The 20,803-nt window shown below is 48.7% G+C and overlaps 3 protein-coding genes across 7 annotated transcripts in view; 1 reads left to right on the plus strand and 2 right to left on the minus strand.

The window, feature by feature from the left end:
- LAMA5 (laminin subunit alpha 5) overlaps positions 1–5,406 on the plus strand; it is an 85,213-nt gene extending 79,807 nt beyond the window's left edge. For all 3 annotated transcript variants that reach the window (XM_048321500.1, XM_048321501.1, XM_048321502.1), the window contains exons 68-80: positions 63–195; positions 483–623; positions 826–956; positions 1,041–1,208; positions 1,301–1,433; positions 1,557–1,714; positions 1,833–2,019; positions 2,299–2,451; positions 2,570–2,729; positions 2,812–2,942; positions 3,043–3,133; positions 3,828–3,947; positions 4,068–5,406. In XM_048321500.1, coding sequence (XP_048177457.1) covers positions 63–195; positions 483–623; positions 826–956; positions 1,041–1,208; positions 1,301–1,433; positions 1,557–1,714; positions 1,833–2,019; positions 2,299–2,451; positions 2,570–2,729; positions 2,812–2,942; positions 3,043–3,133; positions 3,828–3,947; positions 4,068–4,222 — 1,861 coding nt within the window. In that variant the 3' untranslated portion in view covers positions 4,223–5,406. The remainder of the gene's footprint in view (positions 1–62; positions 196–482; positions 624–825; positions 957–1,040; positions 1,209–1,300; positions 1,434–1,556; positions 1,715–1,832; positions 2,020–2,298; positions 2,452–2,569; positions 2,730–2,811; positions 2,943–3,042; positions 3,134–3,827; positions 3,948–4,067) is intronic.
- Positions 5,407–5,542: 136 nt separating this feature from the next.
- ADRM1 (ADRM1 26S proteasome ubiquitin receptor) lies at positions 5,543–12,355 on the minus strand. Of its 3 annotated transcripts, none has more exons than XM_048321504.1 (10): positions 12,274–12,355; positions 11,338–11,548; positions 10,974–11,090; positions 10,771–10,894; positions 10,257–10,343; positions 8,073–8,154; positions 7,614–7,843; positions 7,130–7,287; positions 6,384–6,486; positions 5,543–5,767 (listed from the first exon to the last, which is right to left on the minus strand). In XM_048321504.1, the coding sequence occupies exons 2-10, from the start codon at positions 11,545–11,547 to the stop codon at positions 5,661–5,663; spliced, it is 1,218 nt and encodes a 405-aa protein (XP_048177461.1). In that variant the 5' UTR covers position 11,548; positions 12,274–12,355; the 3' UTR covers positions 5,543–5,660. The 3 variants fall into 3 exon arrangements, with proteins under 3 accessions (XP_048177461.1, XP_048177460.1, XP_048177462.1); XM_048321503.1 differs by lacking the exon at positions 12,274–12,355 and adding an exon at positions 11,846–11,866; XM_048321505.1 differs by lacking the exons at positions 10,257–10,343; positions 12,274–12,355 and adding an exon at positions 11,846–11,866.
- A 1,050-nt stretch (positions 12,356–13,405) lies between these two features.
- The window catches only part of OSBPL2 (oxysterol binding protein like 2), a 34,832-nt gene continuing 27,434 nt past the window's right edge, over positions 13,406–20,803 (minus strand). The window contains exons 12-15 of the mRNA XM_048321816.1: positions 18,904–19,032; positions 18,033–18,156; positions 17,289–17,379; positions 13,406–16,106 (exon numbers count right to left, since the gene is read on the minus strand). Of these exons, the coding sequence (XP_048177773.1) occupies positions 16,004–16,106; positions 17,289–17,379; positions 18,033–18,156; positions 18,904–19,032 (447 nt within the window). The 3' untranslated portion in view covers positions 13,406–16,003. The remainder of the gene's footprint in view (positions 16,107–17,288; positions 17,380–18,032; positions 18,157–18,903; positions 19,033–20,803) is intronic.

The following is a 20,803-nucleotide window of genomic DNA, read 5'->3' on the forward strand; positions in this document are numbered from 1 at the left end:
TCCTGCCCAGGGCTGTGTCTGCCTGGGGCTGTCCTTGTTAACACTGCCTGCTTCTCCTGCAGTTTGAAAGCTCTCTTCCCCACGGGTGGGCCCATTCGGGGCTGCATGAAGGGCTTGAAGGCTCTTGGCAAATACGTCGACCTGAAGCGCATGAGCACCGTGGGTGTCAGCTACGGGTGCACCTCGGACCTCCTGGTGAGCACAAAGCCCTGGCAGCCTGGCCAGCATGCTGGGGGAAGGATCTGTCAGGGGGAGGGAGCACAGGACCCCCAGGACAGGCCCCATCTCCCCCCATTCACAGAGAAACAAGCATAAACCCCCCAAGTCCTCAGTGCAGAGGGGTCATGGTGAGGTGCTTGCTCCACATGATTGGCCATAGCACCAGCCAGACCCAGCAAGGAACAGAGCTCCTCACTCATCTCCCAGCATCCCAGCAAGGCCAGGGCCAGTCTCCCACCTTGCCTCTGTGGTGTCCCTCCCAGGTTGCCCGCTCAGTCAGCATCCATGGCCACGGCTACCTGACCCTGGCTCTGACTGATGTGCCGGGGCTCCGGGACTTCTACAGCGGCTTCAGCTTCCAGACAAGCCAGCGTGAGGGGCTGCTTTACCACCACTCCACCCAGGTGGGTACCCGCAGGCCCCCAGATATCCCGGCCGTGGGGCTGCTGGGGAGGGTGCTGCTTCCCCTTGGAAAATTGGGGATTTTGGTGGGGCCAGGCTGTGAATCTGCAGTGAGATCTGCACCCTGAGCTCCGGGAGAGCAGTGGGAAAGCGGGCTCTTCCTTGGGGTTCAGCTGCTGAGCTGCTGGGTGATGCTTTCTGCAGGAGGGGACGTGCCAGGTGTCCCTCCAGAGGGGCCAGCTGGCCTTGAACCTTCTGGGGAGCGAAGTCACCACTGACGGTGCCTACGCGGACGGCAGGGCTCACTACGTGGCCTTCTACAGCGATGCCCGTGGGTACGTGTCCTGCTGTGGGTGCTGCTGGGGGGCTGGGGTGCCCACAGCCACGGGGACCTGCTGAGCCCCTGCTGCCACCCCCAGGGTCCGGCTGTACGTGGACGATGAGCTGCAGGACACCAGGACAGGCCCCAGGCCCAGCCGGCGGCAGCGGCGCCAGGACGGGCGTCGGCTCTTCCAGCTTGGGGGTTCACCCGATCCAGGTGCCCTCAGCAACCTCACCGGCTGCATCGGGAATGTCTTTGTCAAGCGGTGAGCAACTCCGTGCCACTGCCAGATAGCAGGGCTCAGCCCTTTCCCACCTCCCAGCTGGTGTGACAAGGACCTCTTCTTCCTGTGTGTAGGGTGTCAGAGCCACAGATGGTGGTGGACCTGCAGCAGAATGTGGAGAGCATCAATGTCACCATGAGCTGTCCCTTGGGCGAGCAGTCGCAGCAGCTCAGAGTGACTCCAAAGAAGGACAGGCGGAAACCCAAGGTACCGGCTGCTGCCAGAACTCTCCACGTTCTCCTCCTCATCCTCCTCAGATGCCACTGCTCAGCTCTGCTGGCGCTTGCAGGGATACTCCCCTCACTCCATTCCCTGGTGCACGTTGTGTAGGTGCCGGGCAAGCCTGCGCCGAAGGGCCGCCACCACGACCAGGACGGGCTGTGCCAGCTGCACGCCCAGCCCCACACAGCCAGGGGCACCTTCCGCTTCGGGGGGGCCCCGAGCAGCCGCTGGGAGTTTGATGAGATCCCAGCCTCCTTTGGGTGGAGGTGAGCCTCGCCCCATGCCCGCCCCATGCAAACCTGGCCCTGGGATCATGGCCTGGAAGCACGTGTCCCTTGCAGTAGTGTGAGACCCGGGTGCTCCCGTCACTCTCTGTCCCTGCAGGTGCCATTTCTCCCTGGAGGTGAAGCTGAACTCCTCCAGTGGGCTGCTCTTCTACGTGGCGGGCGAGCGGGGCTCCTCCATGGCTCTCTTTGTCTCCAACGGGCGCTTTGTCTTCCTGGTGGACATGGGCGGGCGCCGGCTGCGTGTCCGCAGCAAGGACAAGTACCGCGACCGGCGGTGGCACACGGTGAGCAGGGGCAGGGCTCAGCAGGACCTCCCCAGACCACAGCGTTGCCTTCTGCACCAGATGCCTCTGCAGGGGTTGGCTCAGTGCTGCCCTGCTCTGGGCATTGCTTCCTTATTGCACATGGCACACTGCAGTTCCAGGGGAGCAAAGGGGACAGTGAAAACACAGCCAGGGCTGGCTGGACCTCTGAGCTGAGGCCTCCCTTCCCTGGGCACAGCCCTGGGGCTCCTCCCAACCCGGGAAGCCCCAAGTTCTGGCACTGACCTTTGGTGCTTGCAGGTCTTCTTCAGCAGAGACCAGAGCCGGGCCCAGCTGGTCATCGATGGGCTGCGAGCCCAGGATGCTGCGGTGGCCACCACAGCGCTCTTCATGGCCCAGACCCCCTTGTATGTGGGGGGAGTTCCAGCTGGGAAAGCTAAGGCTCACATACCGGTAAGGGCTTGGCAGTCCCATGGCATCGTCCTGTCTGCCTGTTCCCAGTCCCATGGCATCACCTCGTGCTGGCTGCTTTTGCCCCCTCTGTGCTCAGTCCCGTGGCCTCTCTCCGCAGGCTGCATCGGCCTCCAGCTTTGATGGCTGCCTGAGGAACCTCCAGCTGGACGGGAGGCCCCTGGGTCCCCCCTCACGCGCCTTTGGGGTGACACCGTGCTACGAGGGCACACTGGAGAGCGGGGTCTTCTTCGCCGCAGATAGCGGGTCCATCACCTTAGGTACCCCCCAGCAGGCTGGGACTAGGAGGAACAAATCCCATGGGAATCCCCTTGGTCCTCACCAATGGCATTTCTCTTCCAGCTGATGCAGTGATGACTGAGCAGGACTTGGAGGTGACACTGGAGGTCCGTCCCCGCAGTGCCTCTGGCCTCATCTTCCATGTCGGCACGAGGAGAAGCCACCATCTCTTGCTCTACATGGAGGAGACCAAGGTACTGGGAGGGTGGTGTCCCCACAGATTTTCAGAGTCAGTGGGGGTCTCCTGCCTGTCCCTCTCAGCTCTCCAGCTCTGATGGGTTTGTCTCACCCCAGGTCACTGTGAGAGCGAACGCTGGGGCTGATGAATTCTCTGCGTCGGTGACGTGCCCAGCTCTCTGCGACGGGCAGTGGCACACCATTGCAGGTGAGGTGACCGCTCCCTTGGTTCTGTGACTCTGCTCCAGCCCTGCTCCTAGGGGAGCTCAGGGCAAGCCCAGGCTTGGCGATTTAAACCCTATGCCCCTGCTGTATGCACTTAATTTGGGAGTTCATAGCTGCCATAAGGTCAATTTCCTGATTAACAAGAGTTCTTGCCTGATCTTAGCACTGTCACATCTGGTGGACAGGAGAGACAGGTTGTTTTTCCACATTTTGGAGCAGCTGGCAAGGCCAAGGATGTGCCACAGGACTTGATCCATCCTGGGGACTGTGTCCAGCTTCAAGTGGAAGTCCAATTTGCTTTGGTGCCGTGTGTCCAAAGGGCTCCAACCCCACAGCTTGGAGCAGGGATTGCAGGATTCACACCTGTACAGGAACCTCAGCCTTTAATGTAGCTGCCATTGAGCAGGTGCTGTTTTGTATCAAGCCCTTTTTGGGGCTGGGGGCACAGCTGCAGCCCCACCTCAGCACAGCTCTATTTTAAACCCTCATCTTGTTCAACCAGTGCTGGGTGAGGTTTTAGGGGAGACTGTCCATACTCTGGGCATTTCCCAAGAGCCAGGCCCTTTGACTCTTCCAGTAGTTTTGCTGTGCTCCACAGCACTGGTCTAGGCTGGAGGGCAGAGGTGGGCTTGCTCCATGGGTAAGGAAGAAGCACTGACTGTTGTTTTCTTTTGAAGTTACCAAATGGAAAAACATAATCCAGGTGGATGTGGATGCAGAAGGCAACCACACAGTGGGACCCAGCCAGCCTCCTGCACCCAGCACAAGGGTGACCTTCTCCCTGGGAGGGCTGCCAGGTGAGTTGGCAAAGACACACTCCAGGATGAAACACCCCAAGGCCAAGGGAGATACTGTGCGAGGAAGAGGTATTTAAGCATTTGCCAGATTAATGCCTGCTTTTCCTTGTTCTTCTGCAGAGCCAGACAAGGCCAGCACAAGGCTGCTGTTACCTCCCCTCCCTCACTACGTGGGCTGTGTCAGGAACCTGCTGATTAACCAGAGGCACGTGGACCTGCCTCGAGCTGGGACTGCCTGGGGCTCTGTCAGCCTGAAGGGCTGCCCTGTGCTCTAAGTGCCACATGCACGGACAGCCTGAGGGACACAACACTGCTCCGGCCCCGGCGTCACCGCTCGAGAGCACTGACCGTGCTCGGACACACTTATCTCCAGTGACTGCAGGCACAAGTCTGGGCCAAACCAGAGGGGCCACAAATCCCAGGGGAAGGAGGGCAGGGGAGGACAGCTGGGGAGAAGGGGGCACGTTGAGGATGTTTCCCAAATAGAACCAAAGTGGGATGTGGCGACAGGTGAGTCCTTCCTGTGTGGTCAAGGATCTGCAACAGGGCTCGTGCTGCCCGTGGCTCGTGGTGGGAGCGTGGGCTGGAGCACAGAGCAGCCCTGCAGCATGTCCTGAATCCTGTTCCCTTCACCCCACACGTACAATGCACATAGATTTAGTTCACCGAACACTTGAGGCTATTAATAAACTGTCACAGACTGTCTGCTGATAAAGGCTGCAGGAAGTTTGTGTTCTATAATAAATGCAATTAGGACAAACTGGATTAATTCTATCGGTTTTGGGGTTTTATAAGCAAGGGCACATTTAACCCTCCCCCCAAGGGCAGTCTCAGCTCACCTGCTACTGCTATGCAAAGAGCTCTGCAAGGGGGAACTTGGACAAAATTCTGTTCGCAGAATTAGCATCTTCTTATCAGAGTAATTTATAAGAATCAAAAAAAGAACAGAATAGGCTGGGAGAACTGCTGAGGGAAAGCAGAAAGGCACAACCACCACTGGCTCTGCACTTGCATTCAGCACTGGTAGTACACTGACAAAGGTCCTGTTGTGTGAAGCAAGAAATTACTGCTCGAAAGGGAAGAAATAGAAAGGTTACCTCCGCATCTGGCCAGGCGCGCAAGGTGGCACCTGGCCCTCACCCATCCTGGCTCCTGCTCAGCCTCCCTCAGCCCTGGTGTAGTGCAGTCTCCACTTGAAGCAGCTTTTTACTCCCAAGACACCCAGTTCACTCGTGCACTTACACGTCATATATATATTTGGGTGTGTGTATATATCTCTGGCCACTTGGGGACAAAATCTTGCTTCTGAAATGGACTTGTAACTTATATCATTATATTGTGGGGTTTTTTTATGAGGGGTAAATATTGTAAAATGGGTTTTTAACATGTCCATCTTAAACAAATGTAATTATGACTTGTTCTTAAAAGTTGTAGTATTAAAGATGGTCTTTGTAAATCACTGGTGCATACTGTGGAGTCAAATAAAGTTTTATGTTACTCTCTTTACCTGGGGAGAGTTAGCATGAGGCTGATGAGCTGGAAGAGGGAAAATCAGCACCACAGGGTTTACTGTACAGATTGGAAGGAACAGTATGGCAGATAAAAGAAAATTCCTTTATTTGTAGATTTATATAAGCATAATATGAAGTTAGTAATCCTACTGCAGTTGCTTAAGTTAGTATCTAGGAATATCTGTAAGGAAGAGCAAATAACTTAATCTAAACTCATATCTTCCTCTTCATCTTTCTTGTCCTTAGAGTCTCCTTCCTTTTGGTCTGATTTGACACTGTTCTGCATGGCTTTGGCAAAGGCTTCTACATCTAGAAGTTAAAAACGCAAGTTATTGCAGTTCCTGGGCTGGAGCTCATTGTCCACACAAGGTTAAAGCTTCATTACTTAGAAAGCAGACAGTTGCTTTAGTATGAATTAGCAGGGAGGAAAATTTTAAATAGTAACACAGATCCAGATCTCTCTGACACAGGATTTTATGCACTTTCACTGTGCATGGGCATCCTAAGACCAGAATTCCTGCAGTAATGGGAGGGATGCTAAAAGCTCATTATGGAAAAGGGAAACCCCCCTCCCCCAGAGCTGGCCCTGACTGTTCACTGATTTCAGGTGAATCATTAAAGACTCCCACAAGAAAGGCATTCCTGAATAAGGTGACTGTGACACCTCCAGAGTCCTTTGAATCTCTAGCAGGAAAACAAGGCCAACACATCTCTGCAGAACCCCAACTTCTCTAACTGCACATCACACCTCACTCTGTGTCTGCTGGGAATAGCACCTGCCCTTTCCTTGTAAACATCAGTGCAAGAGTCATCTTTGGAGAGTCAGAGAGAAGCTGATCCTTACACCCCACACGCAGTGGTTGTGTGCAGTGCCAACACCCCCAACAACCCCCTCCATCCTGCTCCCACCAGCAACAGCACTCACCGCCTTTATTTGCTGCATCTACTGCCTCTGCAGGTAGCCCAAACTGGCTCATGAGTGGGCCCAGCTGTCCTGAAGCTAAGGCAGCACTGAACATGCTCAAAGCCTGTGAATTGGAGTCAACAGCATCAAAAGAAATTTTGCATCAGATTCCTGCAGCAGTAACCCCAGGAGGAGAGCAGTCCTGTCAGGGCAGGGCTTGGGAACAGATATGCAATAAAATAATCACCAATTAAATGTCCCTCACTTCCTTTTGTCTGCATGGAAGTTGCTACAGTTCAATCTAAATCATTTAAGCAACTGAAATTTTGCAAATTAACAAATTTCAATCAGTTCTGTAAGACACCAGCTTTTATCACAGTGTCCTGGAATTACAGACTGGTGTTTCAAGGGATGTAGTGCGATAACCATGAGCATCACTTCCTTTCAGTCACCTGAAATTACCTTTAAGGAGCCACTTGTTGAAAGGGAATAATGAATCTGCTACTACTCCTGTCATTTGCCACAGAGCATTTATAGTGAAGAGGAAGGTAAAGCCCAGCTCCAAAAGAAAAAGTAAAAACCATTCCCATCTGCCCTTGAGTGACTGCAGGAAAGAAGAGCTGGTGCTCCATTAAACCATGTCCCTCCTCCCTTCCACTTGTAGTGAGCAACTTCCCACTTTGAACAGTGCCAGAAACCTGGAAAAGCAGGGCAAGGTGAATCAGGAGGAAGGAGAAGCGCACTTCTCCCCAGAGCCAGGCATCTACCTGCTGGAACTGAGGAGACGTCAGGGTGTTCTGGATCTCTTCCGCAGTCTGCGGCAGGGATTCCCCTGAGGGAAGGTAAGGCATCAATCGCTCCTGAACTTCAGCATTGGCCAGGATGGGAGCCATGATCTCGGGAGTCAGAACAGCTGCCAGATCCACTAGGAGAAAACAAAGGGTAGACCATTAAACTACACCCAAAACCCCCTGTTTTTGTCATGTAAATCAAATTATCTAGTCAGGGTCTGAGTATTAAAACTTATTAGCACACTGCCACCATCTTTTCTTCCTCTCAGTTTTGGAGTGAGAATAAGTCTCCTGGAGCAGCCAAGAACAGCACTGAAATAAAAAAAAAAAAAAAAAACCAACAAAAAACAGGAATAAAAAAATTAAGAGACCTTTCAAACCAATGTGGAACAGGACAGGACAGTAAAACAGCTCCAAAGGACTCCTGGATCCAACAGCTGCCTGGCCAGAACACTGTTACCTTGCTGTCCTCCTGCTCCAGATGGCACATTCATAGTAGCTAAAATGTTCTGAAGGTCACTCAATTGAATGGGCTGGGTTGGGCTTGTGGCTGAGCTGGTTCCATTACCCGAACTGGGAACGGGGCTGGGACTGGTCACGGAGGCAGCCGCAGGAACGGACGGGGCAGGCGTTACACGGGTGGAAGAAGTCGTGGAAGATGGAGTCACTGCAGCCGACTGGCTGCGAGAGCTGGGCAAGATAATTAGGATAATTAATTCCCTGCAAAAACCTCTTGTATTCTGAAAAGCTTCTTTTCAAACCCTTCCAATATGAAAAACTCCTACCTCATTTTAGAGAGGTAATAAGCAGCCTTGATTCCCCCCATACTCCCCATTCAATAAGCCATGATTCCTCCCCCAGAAGTGGCAAGTTCACATTACAAAAGCCCTGCAGGCCCAAGGCACACGAGGCCTCCTACCTTGATGATGAGCTGCTGGTCGGGGGTCCCCCACTCCCGAGCAGACTGGCCAGCCCAGGCCCCGTCAGCGCGCCCAGCCCACCTTCCATAAACATAAAAGAAGAACAGGTTTAGACATTTATTTCTTCAGGTTTTCTGCACCTCTCTTCTCTGGAGAGGCTGCTCTTGTACCTGAGAGGTTTTATTTGGTAAAATAGAGGAGGGGGTGAAAGAGCCCAACCCACCCTCCCATGTCCTTAACAGAATCTTGTTTTCTGATCTTGCATCCCCATTAGAGAGCTGAACATCTCAGAAATGACTCAATTTCTAGGTGTACACAAGGATGAAGTTACTTCGGTTTGTGCCGTACGTACATCATTGCATCACAGCCCTCTCCTCTCATCTGCTATCCCAAAAATCCAACTTTTCTATGGACTTTAAAGCCAAGGCCCCCAGCAGAAGATCCCAGAGGCGTCTTTGAGTTGCCACCACTCTCTACCCACAGACCAGGGGTTTGCAGCTTCAAACCTAACGCAAAGATGCAGGAACAGAATCAGCCAAGCTGTTAAACACTTCACAGGCAAAGGAAGGACAGCTCCACGCACCAAGTGCTCCCAGGGGAGCAGCCAGCAGGAAACCAACACCCCTATGCCAAAGAAACCAGAATCGGCCTCCTCCATCACACATCCAAACTACCAAGGACTTATTGCAGGGTCAAGAACCTCAGCTGGGAAAAGGCCTGGCTGCTGGGCCCCCCAGAGTTGTCAGGGACTCGACTGTCCCCCCACAACTCCTTTGAGCCACAGCAGCCAAACGCTCCATTTATCAAACGCCTCCCATCAGTGGGTCCTTGCACCACACCTGATTATACACACAAAGCACCTGCATTTCTCACCCACCTTTGGGAGCATCGGGGAACAGAGGACAGAACAACAGCACTCCGTGAGCAAACCCATAGCCAACTGCAGCTGCAGACCATGCAGGTCAGTCCCTCCTTGTACAGGAACAATCCCATGGAACCAACACTTCCTGTCACTCATCCCACAGCTTCCCCTACAGCAGGCATGGAAGGTAAGGCTCACCTGGCTGCACCACACACTGCTCTGCTCCATTTCATGGTAGAAGTGACCTAGGAGCAAGAGAGCTCCTTTGGAGCTCTGCAGAGCCCCAAGAGATGCAAACCAGATGTGAAGAAGACAACACTCCCAGGGGAAATGATCCCCAGGGATTCACCACAACCACTGTTTGCAGAGGCAAGCAGATGGTTCTCTTTCTGTTAAATGTCAGTTTCACTTATGGCTGGATGTAAACGCAAAGAAAGAAGAATTGCTGAGGAGAAGTGTTGAGAAAAGGAGAACAGTCTCAGGATTAGGTGAAGCTTCAAGAGGAAGATCATTTCCAAACACATCCTAAAAGGCCAGAACCTTCCAACACTAACATGAGATTTGCATCTGAATATCACACCAATAAGACTTGCATCTGAAGCGAAAAAGACACCAGCCAGATCCACAAAAACGGACTTCTGAGCTTAAGCACAGAACCTGAGTCACTGCCATCTGTGTTCCTTTGCCTACTTACACTCAAGGGTCTGACCTCTCAGAAAATGCTCCTGGAGCACAGATAGCATTGAGAACAGACCACAGCAGGGACTCCAACACACCCCTCAGCCCCTTCAGCAACCAGTGATTCCAGCTCTCCCCAGGGCCGCCCAGGAGAGACATCCCTGCCCTGAGCCTTGCTCCTCTGACTGGGGAGTGTTGTGGTGTGGGACCACTCCAACCTTCTTCTTGAACTCTTTTTACTTTGCACACAAATATTCACTGAATCAGAGACAACACAAGCAACCCTACAGCCTGGTAACCAGCACATTCACCAGGAACAAATCACTGGTTTTTGGCCCCTGCTCCAGTGAATATTTAGGAGGAAGAAAAGGAGTAGAAAAACACACGGGAAAAAAAAAGCAGAAGATTCAGTGCAGCAAGGAGCAGAACCAAGGTTCCTCGCAGATCAAGCCCTGAGATGAGTGCTGTGTAGAATCTGGTACCCTTTTTCTGTCCCTGAGCTCATCTCTGAGGCAGGGCCTTGCCTTCTCACGTGAAAGAAGCGCTATTGAGATCAATAGCACTACTTGAAAATATTGTCAGGTAAGATTTAACCTGGCAGGAGAAAATACCATTTTGGCATAAAGATATTAAAGCATTTTACCAAGTCCTCCTAAGCCCGTTGGTCCGATCAGCTGCATGAGCTGGTTATGGCTCATGTTTCCAAGAAGGCTTTGCAAGCCACCCTCACCTAAAAACAAAAACATTCTGAAACACAACATATTCACATAGTTTTTTTCACAGCACTCCGGCTCAAACAGCAGGAGATTAATTGGCATCACATTCTGTATGGAAAAACAGTTTCAAGTGTTTACTGATTCATGATCTTCATAAAAGATAAATGTAACTTGGCTTCATAGAGAGAGGTAAGACTCCAGAGAATCTACTGGAAACAAAGAGATTTCTCCTGGCAGTCTTAACTTTCAGCCTACACCTATTTTAACAGCACAGTTTATTCTGCTAAAAGCACATTTACGCTTCTGTATCAACATTGTCCCCAGCTCACCCTCCTTAGCCATCAGGGATTTCTTCCTAGGGAACTCTTAAGGGCTTATTCTAGACATAAATTTAAAAAAAAAAAAAGCCTCTGACGTGAAGAAGCAGAGAATGGACTGTACCTCCTAGCGCTGAGAGCTCGTGGCCTCCACTGGCATTCCCACCCAGTGCCCCTGGCATGGGGGGATTGTTGAGATACTCATTCACCTTACGGCAGTGCTCCTCATCCTTGTCTGTCTTCGGCTCCTGCAAGAGAATTGCTCTTGGTATGAGTCATACTGGGGGTATTTTGATCCAAGACCTTTGTCATTGGCTTCCCACAAACCTGCATCCAAAAGAAGAGTCGTTTTGATCCTGCCTTGAACTTCAATACATACACACGGCCCGTGGTGCACTGCGGGACTCTCTTGAACTCACAGTCATCAGGAAAAATAATCAAATCCTGGAAAGTGTGTCAGAAGAAACAAATGTTTGAGAAAATACATCAATATTCCTTTTCACCCACCAAAGCCCTCTGCCCTCCTCCACCAGCTTTCTTCCATCTGCTCCTCACTGCAGAGAGGACATGGAAGTGCAAGTCTGTCAGTGACATTCTCACCCTAATTTGTCCTGGAGGAGCTCTTTCCACAGCGCCAGCAGATCAGAACATGACGCAACACCTCAGCACTGAAACACAGCCTCATACTCACATCCTCCACGTTGCCCGAAGTCCTGTCCTTCCAGCAGAAGTGAATGAGGGAATCATCGGTTTGCTGGATGTAAACAAGGCCTTTTCTCTTGTCTGGAGTTACAGTGCTGCCTTTCAAGGACATCTTCCCTGCCCGAAATTCCACCAGGTATTTGCTCGAGGAGCCACGAGAGCCTGGCACCAGGCTTGGAAATAATGCACCTGAAGACATCCTGGAAAGAGAGAGAGCAGCAGGTGTGATGAGAAACCTTCCCACATCCTCCCTTCCCAATATCAAATTTCAACTTTTACCAGGTGGCTTCACAAAAGCAATCTGTCCCACTGCCAGCAGAATTCCAGGGTGATTCAATTGAGCTAAAGTGGAACCCTGGATGAAGACAGGCGGCTGTACAGCCTTCCACTAATAAAGTAAAGCCCGTGCGCTGAGGCACTTGAAAATGAAGCCAACGTCCCCCAGCGCTTCCTTCTTCAGTTCGAACCGTGGTTCAAAGCAGGAAGCCCTGCTGTACCTTCAGACTGCGGCTCCAGCACCCCCGCAGAGCCCCGCAGAGCCCCGCAGGCTGCCCCGTGCTCGACTGACTCTCACGGCGACCCCCCGGCCCTCGGCTCCCGCAGTGCCCGACCCGCGGGCCTGGCGGCGATGGCGGGCCCGGCCGGCCCTGTGGGACAGTGCGGCTGTTCCCGGGGTCGCGCTGGGCTCACAGCGCAGCCAGCCCCGGGCCCGCCGCTGGGCAACAACCGGAGCGGAGCCGGGGCGGGGGGGGGCTCGCGGGCCGGCCCGGGCACCCCCCGCCCGCCCAGAGGCCGCGATCTTCTGCCGGGCCCCCCGAGGACGCCGTGCCGCCTTCCCCCCCGGTTTTCCCCGGAAGGAGACCCCCAGCCCGGCCGCCGTTGGGCGAGGGGTCCCGGGGGTGCCGCGGCGGGTCCCGACCGGTACCTTCAGCCTCCTCCTCCTCCTCCTCCGCCTCCGCCGCCGCCGCCTCAGCTCTTCCTGCCCCGCGCGCCGGAACCCCGCCCCGCGCGGGGCGCGCGCGGCCGCGGCTCCGCGCGATTGGCTGGCGCGACTGTCAATCAAAGGGGGCGGTGCGAGGCGCCCCTGCTGTGTCACGGAACATGGCGGCGCCCCCCCCACCCCCATCCCATCCCTCAGCCCCTGCTCCATCCTCAGCACCGTACAGCCCAGAGCCAGCGCGCCTCCAACCACACTTTTATTCCCGGCACAGGCAGGGAATGGTTACAAAAACTCAATCCTTCCACGGAGGCGGGCCGGGCCCATGCCCAAAGCCCGGGTTGCCTCACAGTATTTCAGTATTGCTTTCCTGACCCAAATCCCAGGTGTTTCCAAGGGGCCGGCGGTGTATTCCCAACAGGAGCAGCAGCTATGGGAAAGAGTCTTGGGTTTGTTTTTTAAAGCAGTTTTCGGTGAAAATTTTACTGGGAAATGGTTTTTAATTATTAAACAAGAATAAATACTTCTCATTAGTTCTCTTCTCTCTGGGTGATCTAGGATACATTATTCCTGTCATTAATCCGGTGATTAATCGGGTGACAAGAACTCTATAAATGCTGGATGTGTGAAAAGCTGCTCCCCATTTACAACAGGATGTCACATCCAAGACACAAATGCTGTACGAAGTCAGCTTTCACGTTTATAACATTTTTTACCAGAAGTCCACTCTCTCCCCAGCTCCAGCTCGCACAGGGCCTCTCCACCATCACACCAACGTGAGGTCTCAGTGCTGGGAGCATTCCCAAGGCTGTTCCCGATGCCAATTCCCAGCCACTGCAGGTTTCCAGCCCAGCACCGCCGGCAGCGCACAGCTCTCGCTGTCCTGCACCCCAACCACCCCACGGACTGCAGGGCAAAGGTGCTGAGGAACAGAGTCCCCCAGGGCTGGACACCTCCACCCAGGGCTGGAGGTGTCCAAAGCTCCAATTTAAACCACCTTTGTCCAGTGAACATCACAATAAAATTAAGGTACAGCCCCAGAGCTGGCAGAGCAAAGCCAGAGTCCTCCTCCCCCCCTGCCAGCTGCTCTGTAGGAGTCTCACAAAAATCTCGGCCACCATCCAGAGGCCCAAAAGGTATTTATTAAGTATTTATTATAGTTTCTTTCTAGCTAGTTTCTCTATGTAGCTGTATTAACATATACTAACACAGTTATCTTATATACAGTGTTTAATCAAGTTATAAAAGTGACATTCTTTCAAAAGGTGCAAAGTTATTAATGTTTTGACACATAAACTACTGAGGCAAGATCTGCATCGAAAATAAAACTTTTGGACTTTGAGAGCATTAGGAATGCCAGGGCTGGCCAAGCAGAGCCATGTGGGCAGTGCAGGGAAAGGGTTCTGGAAGTGTTGCTAATGAAGAACAATAAATTAGAAGAATGGATTTGGAACTAATCTGAAATTTTACTGAAAGCTTTAGACTAAAGGAAGGGGAGAAGAGGGTGAAGATGTAACTAATGAAGTGTTTTTACATTGGAAATGTTCCCAGTTTCTTTTTATATCCCATGAAGATTCTATACTGAAGTTTGGATTAAACACGTTGGTACAATTGTTTCATGCTTTCACATAATGACAAGGCTTTAGGTCTTAGAATTTAAATCCTGGCTTAGACAAAAGGGATGCTAACCTGTACACCTCCTCTTAGAAACAGAACATCTGTACAGTTTTTTTTCCATTCAGGCAATTTCTATTTATATGCATTGCTTTAAAAACACCACTCCAGCATTAAACATCCTATGTAGTGTAAGCAAGTTTTAAACTCCCACTGGTCTAATATGTGATTCCTTTCAATCCTCACCTAACAAAAAATTCCCTATGGCACGTGCAGCGAGTTTGGAAAGGGGGGTTACACTGCCTGACACTGTCATTACAGCTCAGGTTTTTACCAAAACTATTTTTATGCTGTTCCATGTGGAGCAGCACTGTCTTTACAGAAGTGTCTGTGCCCTTACTAGGAACAAACACAACCCCAACTGTGCCACTACGTCCAGCTCAAGTTCTGAGGATTTCCATCAACACAAGGTACAAATTTTGGCAACAGAATCAAGTTGCCATGAACAAGATTCAGATGATGTCCTTCCTTACTGCTTTGAAGTTTTACAGCTTCTCTTATTTTTCCAATGAAGACAACTAAATTTCCCCCAAATTTAATCTAATTGTTGTACACATGACTTGATAGAAGAATTTCTCTATAAATATGTTAATTTTCCTTTGCTGTTTAATCCTGTGGCTAAGAGAGAAACACTTCAAAAATCTACTTTCTGGATGAAATCCCAGATGTTTTGGACATTAAACAGACCAGTTCTTTCTTGAACTCCTCATGTTGCTGGCACTTAACAGCAACAATTTCTAAATTACTGTAAACTTCACAGCAGCACAGCCGCTCTCCATTTTCGCCTGGTTACTCAATTAAAAACTTTCATAAAAGAAGCAGCAACATTAGGATCAGTTTTGATTACTGGACCTAATTTTTCAAGCCTCTCTCCCCACCCTGCCCCCTGAAGTGTACCACTTGAAAGAAAATGAATGCATCAGTTCAGTAATTGATTATTTCCAGTATTATACGGCTTTGATGGTTTGATATGGAACAAAAAAAAAACCCATCCCATTTTTTGACATCACGTGCTCACAGGAAACTTGTAATAGGTATAACTCTGCCAAAGCTTTAAATTGATTCTGCTTTTTCACAACATACAAAACAGACATGACCTAATAATGAGAAACATGCAAACCAAAACTTCCCCAAAACATGAACCTGTGTGGATACACACACGGAAGTGCTTCCAAAGGAAAGTTTAGTCTAGAAGCATTCACAGTGCCAAAGCTGCCAAAGGTAGTGCAGAAGAGTTAAGCCTCCAAGTGGTAGCAAGCAATATATTGTACATTGTAACCACCTCAACATTCCTGCTATTGCTTCCGAAGCTCCTCCTATGGTTAAGAACAGCATTTGACCTCAGGAAAAGCACATTTCGGGTGTGCCCTTCCCTTCTCCTAAGGTATGCTCTATGGGATTTATCACAGGTATACAGTTTAATGCTCACAGTGTCCCAAAGTTGTGAAGACTCTGTAACAGACAACTACAGTATGAGAGGCTCAGGCTGGGTTTTGTGTCCCAGGTCTCTCAGTTATGGAATTGTTGGGAAGGGGGCCGAGAGCTCCCATCTCCAGGGAGTGCTACATACAGTACGGGGAGTGTGACAGGACTGGGTTTGATCCTGTTGGTACCATGTTGGCTTTTCATCCCTGCTCCGAGTGCCAAAAACTTCAGCTTCTTCACTATTGTACTAAGTAACAAGGATATTATCTCTATTTTATTTAACTGACGTAGTTTTCAAGGATGTTATGTGCTCTACGGATACAGCGTATCCTCCTGCCAGAGAAACTAGGGGAGGAAATGGAGAACCAAAGGTCCCTCTGAAAATTAGTGAAAACTTGATGATTCCAGGTGCAGCTTTATGGAATGAGCGCAACAGTATTTAAATATTTGGCAATCCAACATTAGTGATAATTAAACCATTGATTGTTGACTGATAGAATTTCTGTTAAAATTGACTTAGAAAAGCTGGTTTTTGCTATCAACAAAACCAGAGTAACTGGCTTGGAATGAAATCTAGTAACTAGATGTCCGGATGAGATGAGCAATTAGTTCTGGAATCTCAATATATGTCTGGACAGTCTGAGAAATTTCTATCAAAATAGCCACCTGAGTACAGCCAATCTGGAGTCCCAGTGTATGGGTTAGTGCCTTGATGAAACCATCTGTAACACAAAAAAGAAAAAGAAGAGAAACAATAAACGAAAAAAGCGAACAGAGTGAACAGTTATTAAAAGGGAAAAAAATCCCAACATTGCTTCCTTCACAAAACGTTCTAAAAATACACTGGTATTTCTTATCAAAAAAATTCTCAGGAAATATTCTGAACACGAAAAACATTGAACTTCCTACACAATTATCACCACCTTGTAGAGCGCCTTTTTTTTAGCATAAAGTCAAGGAGTATGGAATGGATTTTAAAATTGCTGTCCTATTCAAAGTAAAAATAACATCGATACTCTATATATATTAATTTTTACTTTAAAAGGATGCTAAATCAGCTACACAATCATTTTTGGAAATTTGCCCCAAGAAGAAACAGTTTCTGTTCTATGGAGCTATGCCCTGCCAAGAACATCAACAGCTGCTCGCTTTTTAACCACGTTGACCAAAACCAATTTTATATTCTCTGGAAGAGATTTTTCAAGGCATTAACTGGAACTAATCTGTAGCTGCTCCTCCAGGCTTTGGGAAAAGAATGCTTTCTCTTCTGAATTTCATAAAATCATGGAGCATCCCAAAGTTCTTGCCTTTGAAGGAGGCAACTGCAGCGACTGGCCATGAGCACACACTTGACTGCCCAGCACTAGCAGCTGTGAAAAGCACCCTGTGGGAGCAGCAGCCAAATCACACATCTCTCCCTGATGCACTCTGTGACTCAGAAATCACTTGAATATGCAATCAAAAAAGCAATTTCTGAAGTATCCAAGCCAAAAAATACAGAAAGTGTGAAAATAAAAGGCCCTAGAGGGCCACAATGTCTTGCTCAACTACCAAAAGCTGGACAGGAATTGGTTAAAGGAGAGATGACAATTAACATTTTATTAATTCTAGCAAAAACATTACCTCTGTAGGTTTAAAAAAAAAAAAAAAATCCAGCATTACCACAGTATTTAATTATGATAGGTTTCAGCATTTATTATTAGATAATTTGTCCAGGACAGACTTATCAGCAATTTTGGCTTCCAGCTACATATTTAATTGTTGACCCAACAATGCTTTCAGTGACACTACAAATTGCGCTGTCATGGAAGCAATCAGACACATGCTGTCCTGAATAAAAACAATTCAAGCAGAGTATCCAGCTATTCCAAGCTTCAACAAATTCCCCGTTCCTTGCCCCTTACCGTGTGTGCCACTCCACCTCGTCTTTTGCACGCTCCTTGCGAGCAGCTCTTTGTTTCTCTTCTAGTCTCTCCTTCTCTTTGCTTGCCACATCTAATCAATGTTTCAAGAGAAATTGGTTACTTAGCAAAACAAAAACAAAAATGCAGAAAACACAGGAAAGACGAGAGAAATAAAATAGAGCTCATTTAAGCACGAGAAATCATTTGCTGTACACAGTCTCAGGCAACAAAATCCTCAAACTCATTTCAGAAAAGTTGCTGCTACAAACACAGAGCTGAAACTGAAATGCTAGTGTTTTATCTCTCAGAAACACTGTACTGAGACAGCAGGAACAAACTCAGATTAGACATGAGAGTGATTTTTTTCAGTATTTGGCCATGTGTTTCCTCTGACAAACAGCAGAGCAGCAGAGCATGTCTGCTCACCACATGTCTCTCCAGACAAACTCCAGAGCAAGTGGAGCACGTCTGCAGCTCCTCCCAAGCTAACAAACATGCAAACACACCATAGCACAGGACAGCAGCCCTGGGATCCACCTGGGATGCATCTGCTCTCCCAGGCTTTACTGGGAGAAAACAGACATCATACACTATTCAAAAGCATGTTCATTGCACAGGATGAAAAAGAGTTAAGGCTGCTCTGGGAACGAGAAACTGAGGGCAGTGTTTCCTGCATCGACCTCCCTTCAGCCATGCCTCCCAAACCTTACTCATGTGCCAGTACTTCCTGCAGCAAACACACACCCATGTTCCCGTTCTCCATGTTCCTGATATCCGGACGTAGCCGGCAGTCCGTGGGAGCCAATATCGCTTCCATGCCCTTTTCCAGCTCATTGAGACTCACAGCAAAACTGGTGAAATTGTACATCTGAAAAGCAAATTAAAGAGAACACACAAGTTATTCCAGCAAAGCAGTGCTAGGTTCCCTACAGTGAATGGATACAACAAACAACACTTCCAAGAGAAACTGCTGAGTCAAAGCTTCTCCCACTGGCTGCCCCAAAGGCGAGGTTAGGTTCATACAACACCAGCTGCATTTTTTGTTGGAGGGAAGGAACAAGAAAGGGCAGATGGGGATAGAGTCACAGCTTTCATTTTTTAAGCAGTCTTTACTTTGGAGGATTAAGACAGATTTTCTACCGTATTGATATTTAACATCATGATTTTTAGGAAAAAGCAAAACAAAACAAAACCACTCACACCTAAAAGACCAAAAAGTCTCGTTGAAACTATGGAAATTAATATCCAGCTGCCCAGTTACTGCAGCCTGTGGCAGCCTATCTTGGAACAGCAGGGCCAGCAGAAGGGAATGTGTATCCATATTTTAGCCACTCTCAGTGCAAAGATCTCCCAGGCAGGTTAACCTAAGTGCCCAGATTCCCAGCTGCACTCAGAGCATGCATTCCTTGTGCCAGCTCAGGCACAGCAGGGCTGCTTTCAGCACGGGACTGAAGCAGAGCTTCTTGGAGTGTAATTTCAGTGCTGCAGCAAGAACTGCCAGAGCCTGGCCCTATGCCAAGGAGTGACACTGCAATAAGGTTCCCTGGACCATTACTCATGCTCCCCTGGATAAGTCACCAGCAAGAGCAAGGCACAGGCTGATAGGAACAGTTACCTGTGATGAGTTTGGTGGCCTACAATTTATTCTCCAAAGCAATTTACTGCCTGGTATGAACTGCACCGTGTCTTGAACCTCTGGCATATCATCAGCCTCATCATTTTCAGATTTAATATCTTCTTCACTCTGAAACAGAGATAACATTTGGCAGAGGAACAAAGGAACATTGGATGGTTTCATCTAGAATTCTGCAGTGACTGTTGAAGAATCTGTTCACATTTGAGACACTGAACACTCCTGTACTTCTGCCTCACCCCTCCTGTTTGCTTTTCCTCACTCTGTATACAGTCCCTCCCATTTTTATGTCTTGCTCCTAATACCCCCAGACAGTCTCCTAACACTTCAATGAAACTTCAATATCTGTTCAAAAAAAACCCCCAGCAACAGTAATAACAGTAAATTCATGTCTTTCAGAAGTGTTTTCTCCAGCTGCCCCTTCTATCCTATGCCATAGCTTAATTTCACCTCACATGACCATTATTTCTTCAGGTGCAAATGAGCCAAGACTGAAATTTAAACCAGTTTCCAAGTTAGTTCTTAAGTCATAAATAGGGCAGACCTGTTTTTGGGTATTGCTTCATCATTTGCAAAACATTTGGATGTGTGGTTAAAAAAAGACAGGCCCTCGTTTCAGTCTGATTTCCTATGATCCAGACTCCAATCACAATTATCACTGCCAGTTTTCTCACTGTGAAGACTGTGTCCCTAAGTTTATGAATACAGTGTCTTTCCTTCAAAGTTCCTTTGTTACCAGCTGCACTGCTGTGCTGCACATATAAAAATCCAATGTGCAGGAGGCTGCTCTGAGAATCTGAGAGAATCTGACTGCTGCAGGACACAGACAGCTGCATTGTGGAACTTTAGAGGATTTCACCATGAGAACCCATCGAAAACCACAACAACCAGAAGGGAAGTTTGAGGCAATAACATCCTGGAGTGACAGTAACAGTTTTCCTCACTCCCACCCCCTTTCTATTTTCTTTCTGCCCTCTCTGACATGGGTCATTTGTTTGACTCAAAAATACCCTACTAGGTTAAACAGGGCCTGTTTCATACACTAGAAAACAGCTCCATATGGTTAAGAGTCTAATTTCAATAATTTGGTTTGAGTATTCATTATTCTAAAAGACACTTCTAGGCTACTTTCCATGTCAACATCTAGTTTACTGTTAGACAGTTCCCCATCTAAATATAGTCTCAACAGGAAGGAAGGAAGGAAGGAAAGAAAGAAAGAATTGATTTTCTTAAGATGAACAGAATCTTATTATTTTTAAAAAAAGTCAAAATATAAGCTTGTACCATGATGGAATACAGAGGCAAAAGCAAGGCCTGTTGTTGCTCTAGATTCTTCTGATGTGAATACTTTTAAAGTTTGAGCCTCTTAACATCAAGAGATTAGCTTCTGTTTAACTTTTCATTTTCAATGAGTAACTGTTGATACCAGGAAACCCAAAGTCCTCTGCTGCACCATACAGTACTTCCCATTTTCTATATGACACTGAGGATTTGACAGCAACTTACCTGACACTGCTTTAATATGAAGCATGTTTCCAGACCTCTTTGTTGTAAAGATTTTCTACATCATGAATTCTGAAAAGCTGCATCACCAAAAAGGGTATCTGACTTAAACAAAATGATTATTCTTTTTCCTGCCCAAATCCTAGTACTTTTACGGCTGGAGTTGGCAGTAGGGCCACCTTCCTCATTCAAAGACTGGACAACATCAGCTTGGGGGTTGATATTTGATGACTGACTAATCTCCAGCAGACACCATTCCTCTGAGCTCCCTTCCATGCCAACAGCTCACACTACAGCCTGCAAAGCTCAAAGTGCCAAGTGCCTTCTCACTGCCCCATCCAACCCCTACCAAATGACAAGTTTTAACCCTTCATTCACC

The sequence above is a fragment of the Corvus hawaiiensis genome, chromosome 17, assembly GCF_020740725.1.
Source record: "Corvus hawaiiensis isolate bCorHaw1 chromosome 17, bCorHaw1.pri.cur, whole genome shotgun sequence".
NCBI classification, from domain to species: domain Eukaryota; kingdom Metazoa; phylum Chordata; class Aves; order Passeriformes; family Corvidae; genus Corvus; species Corvus hawaiiensis.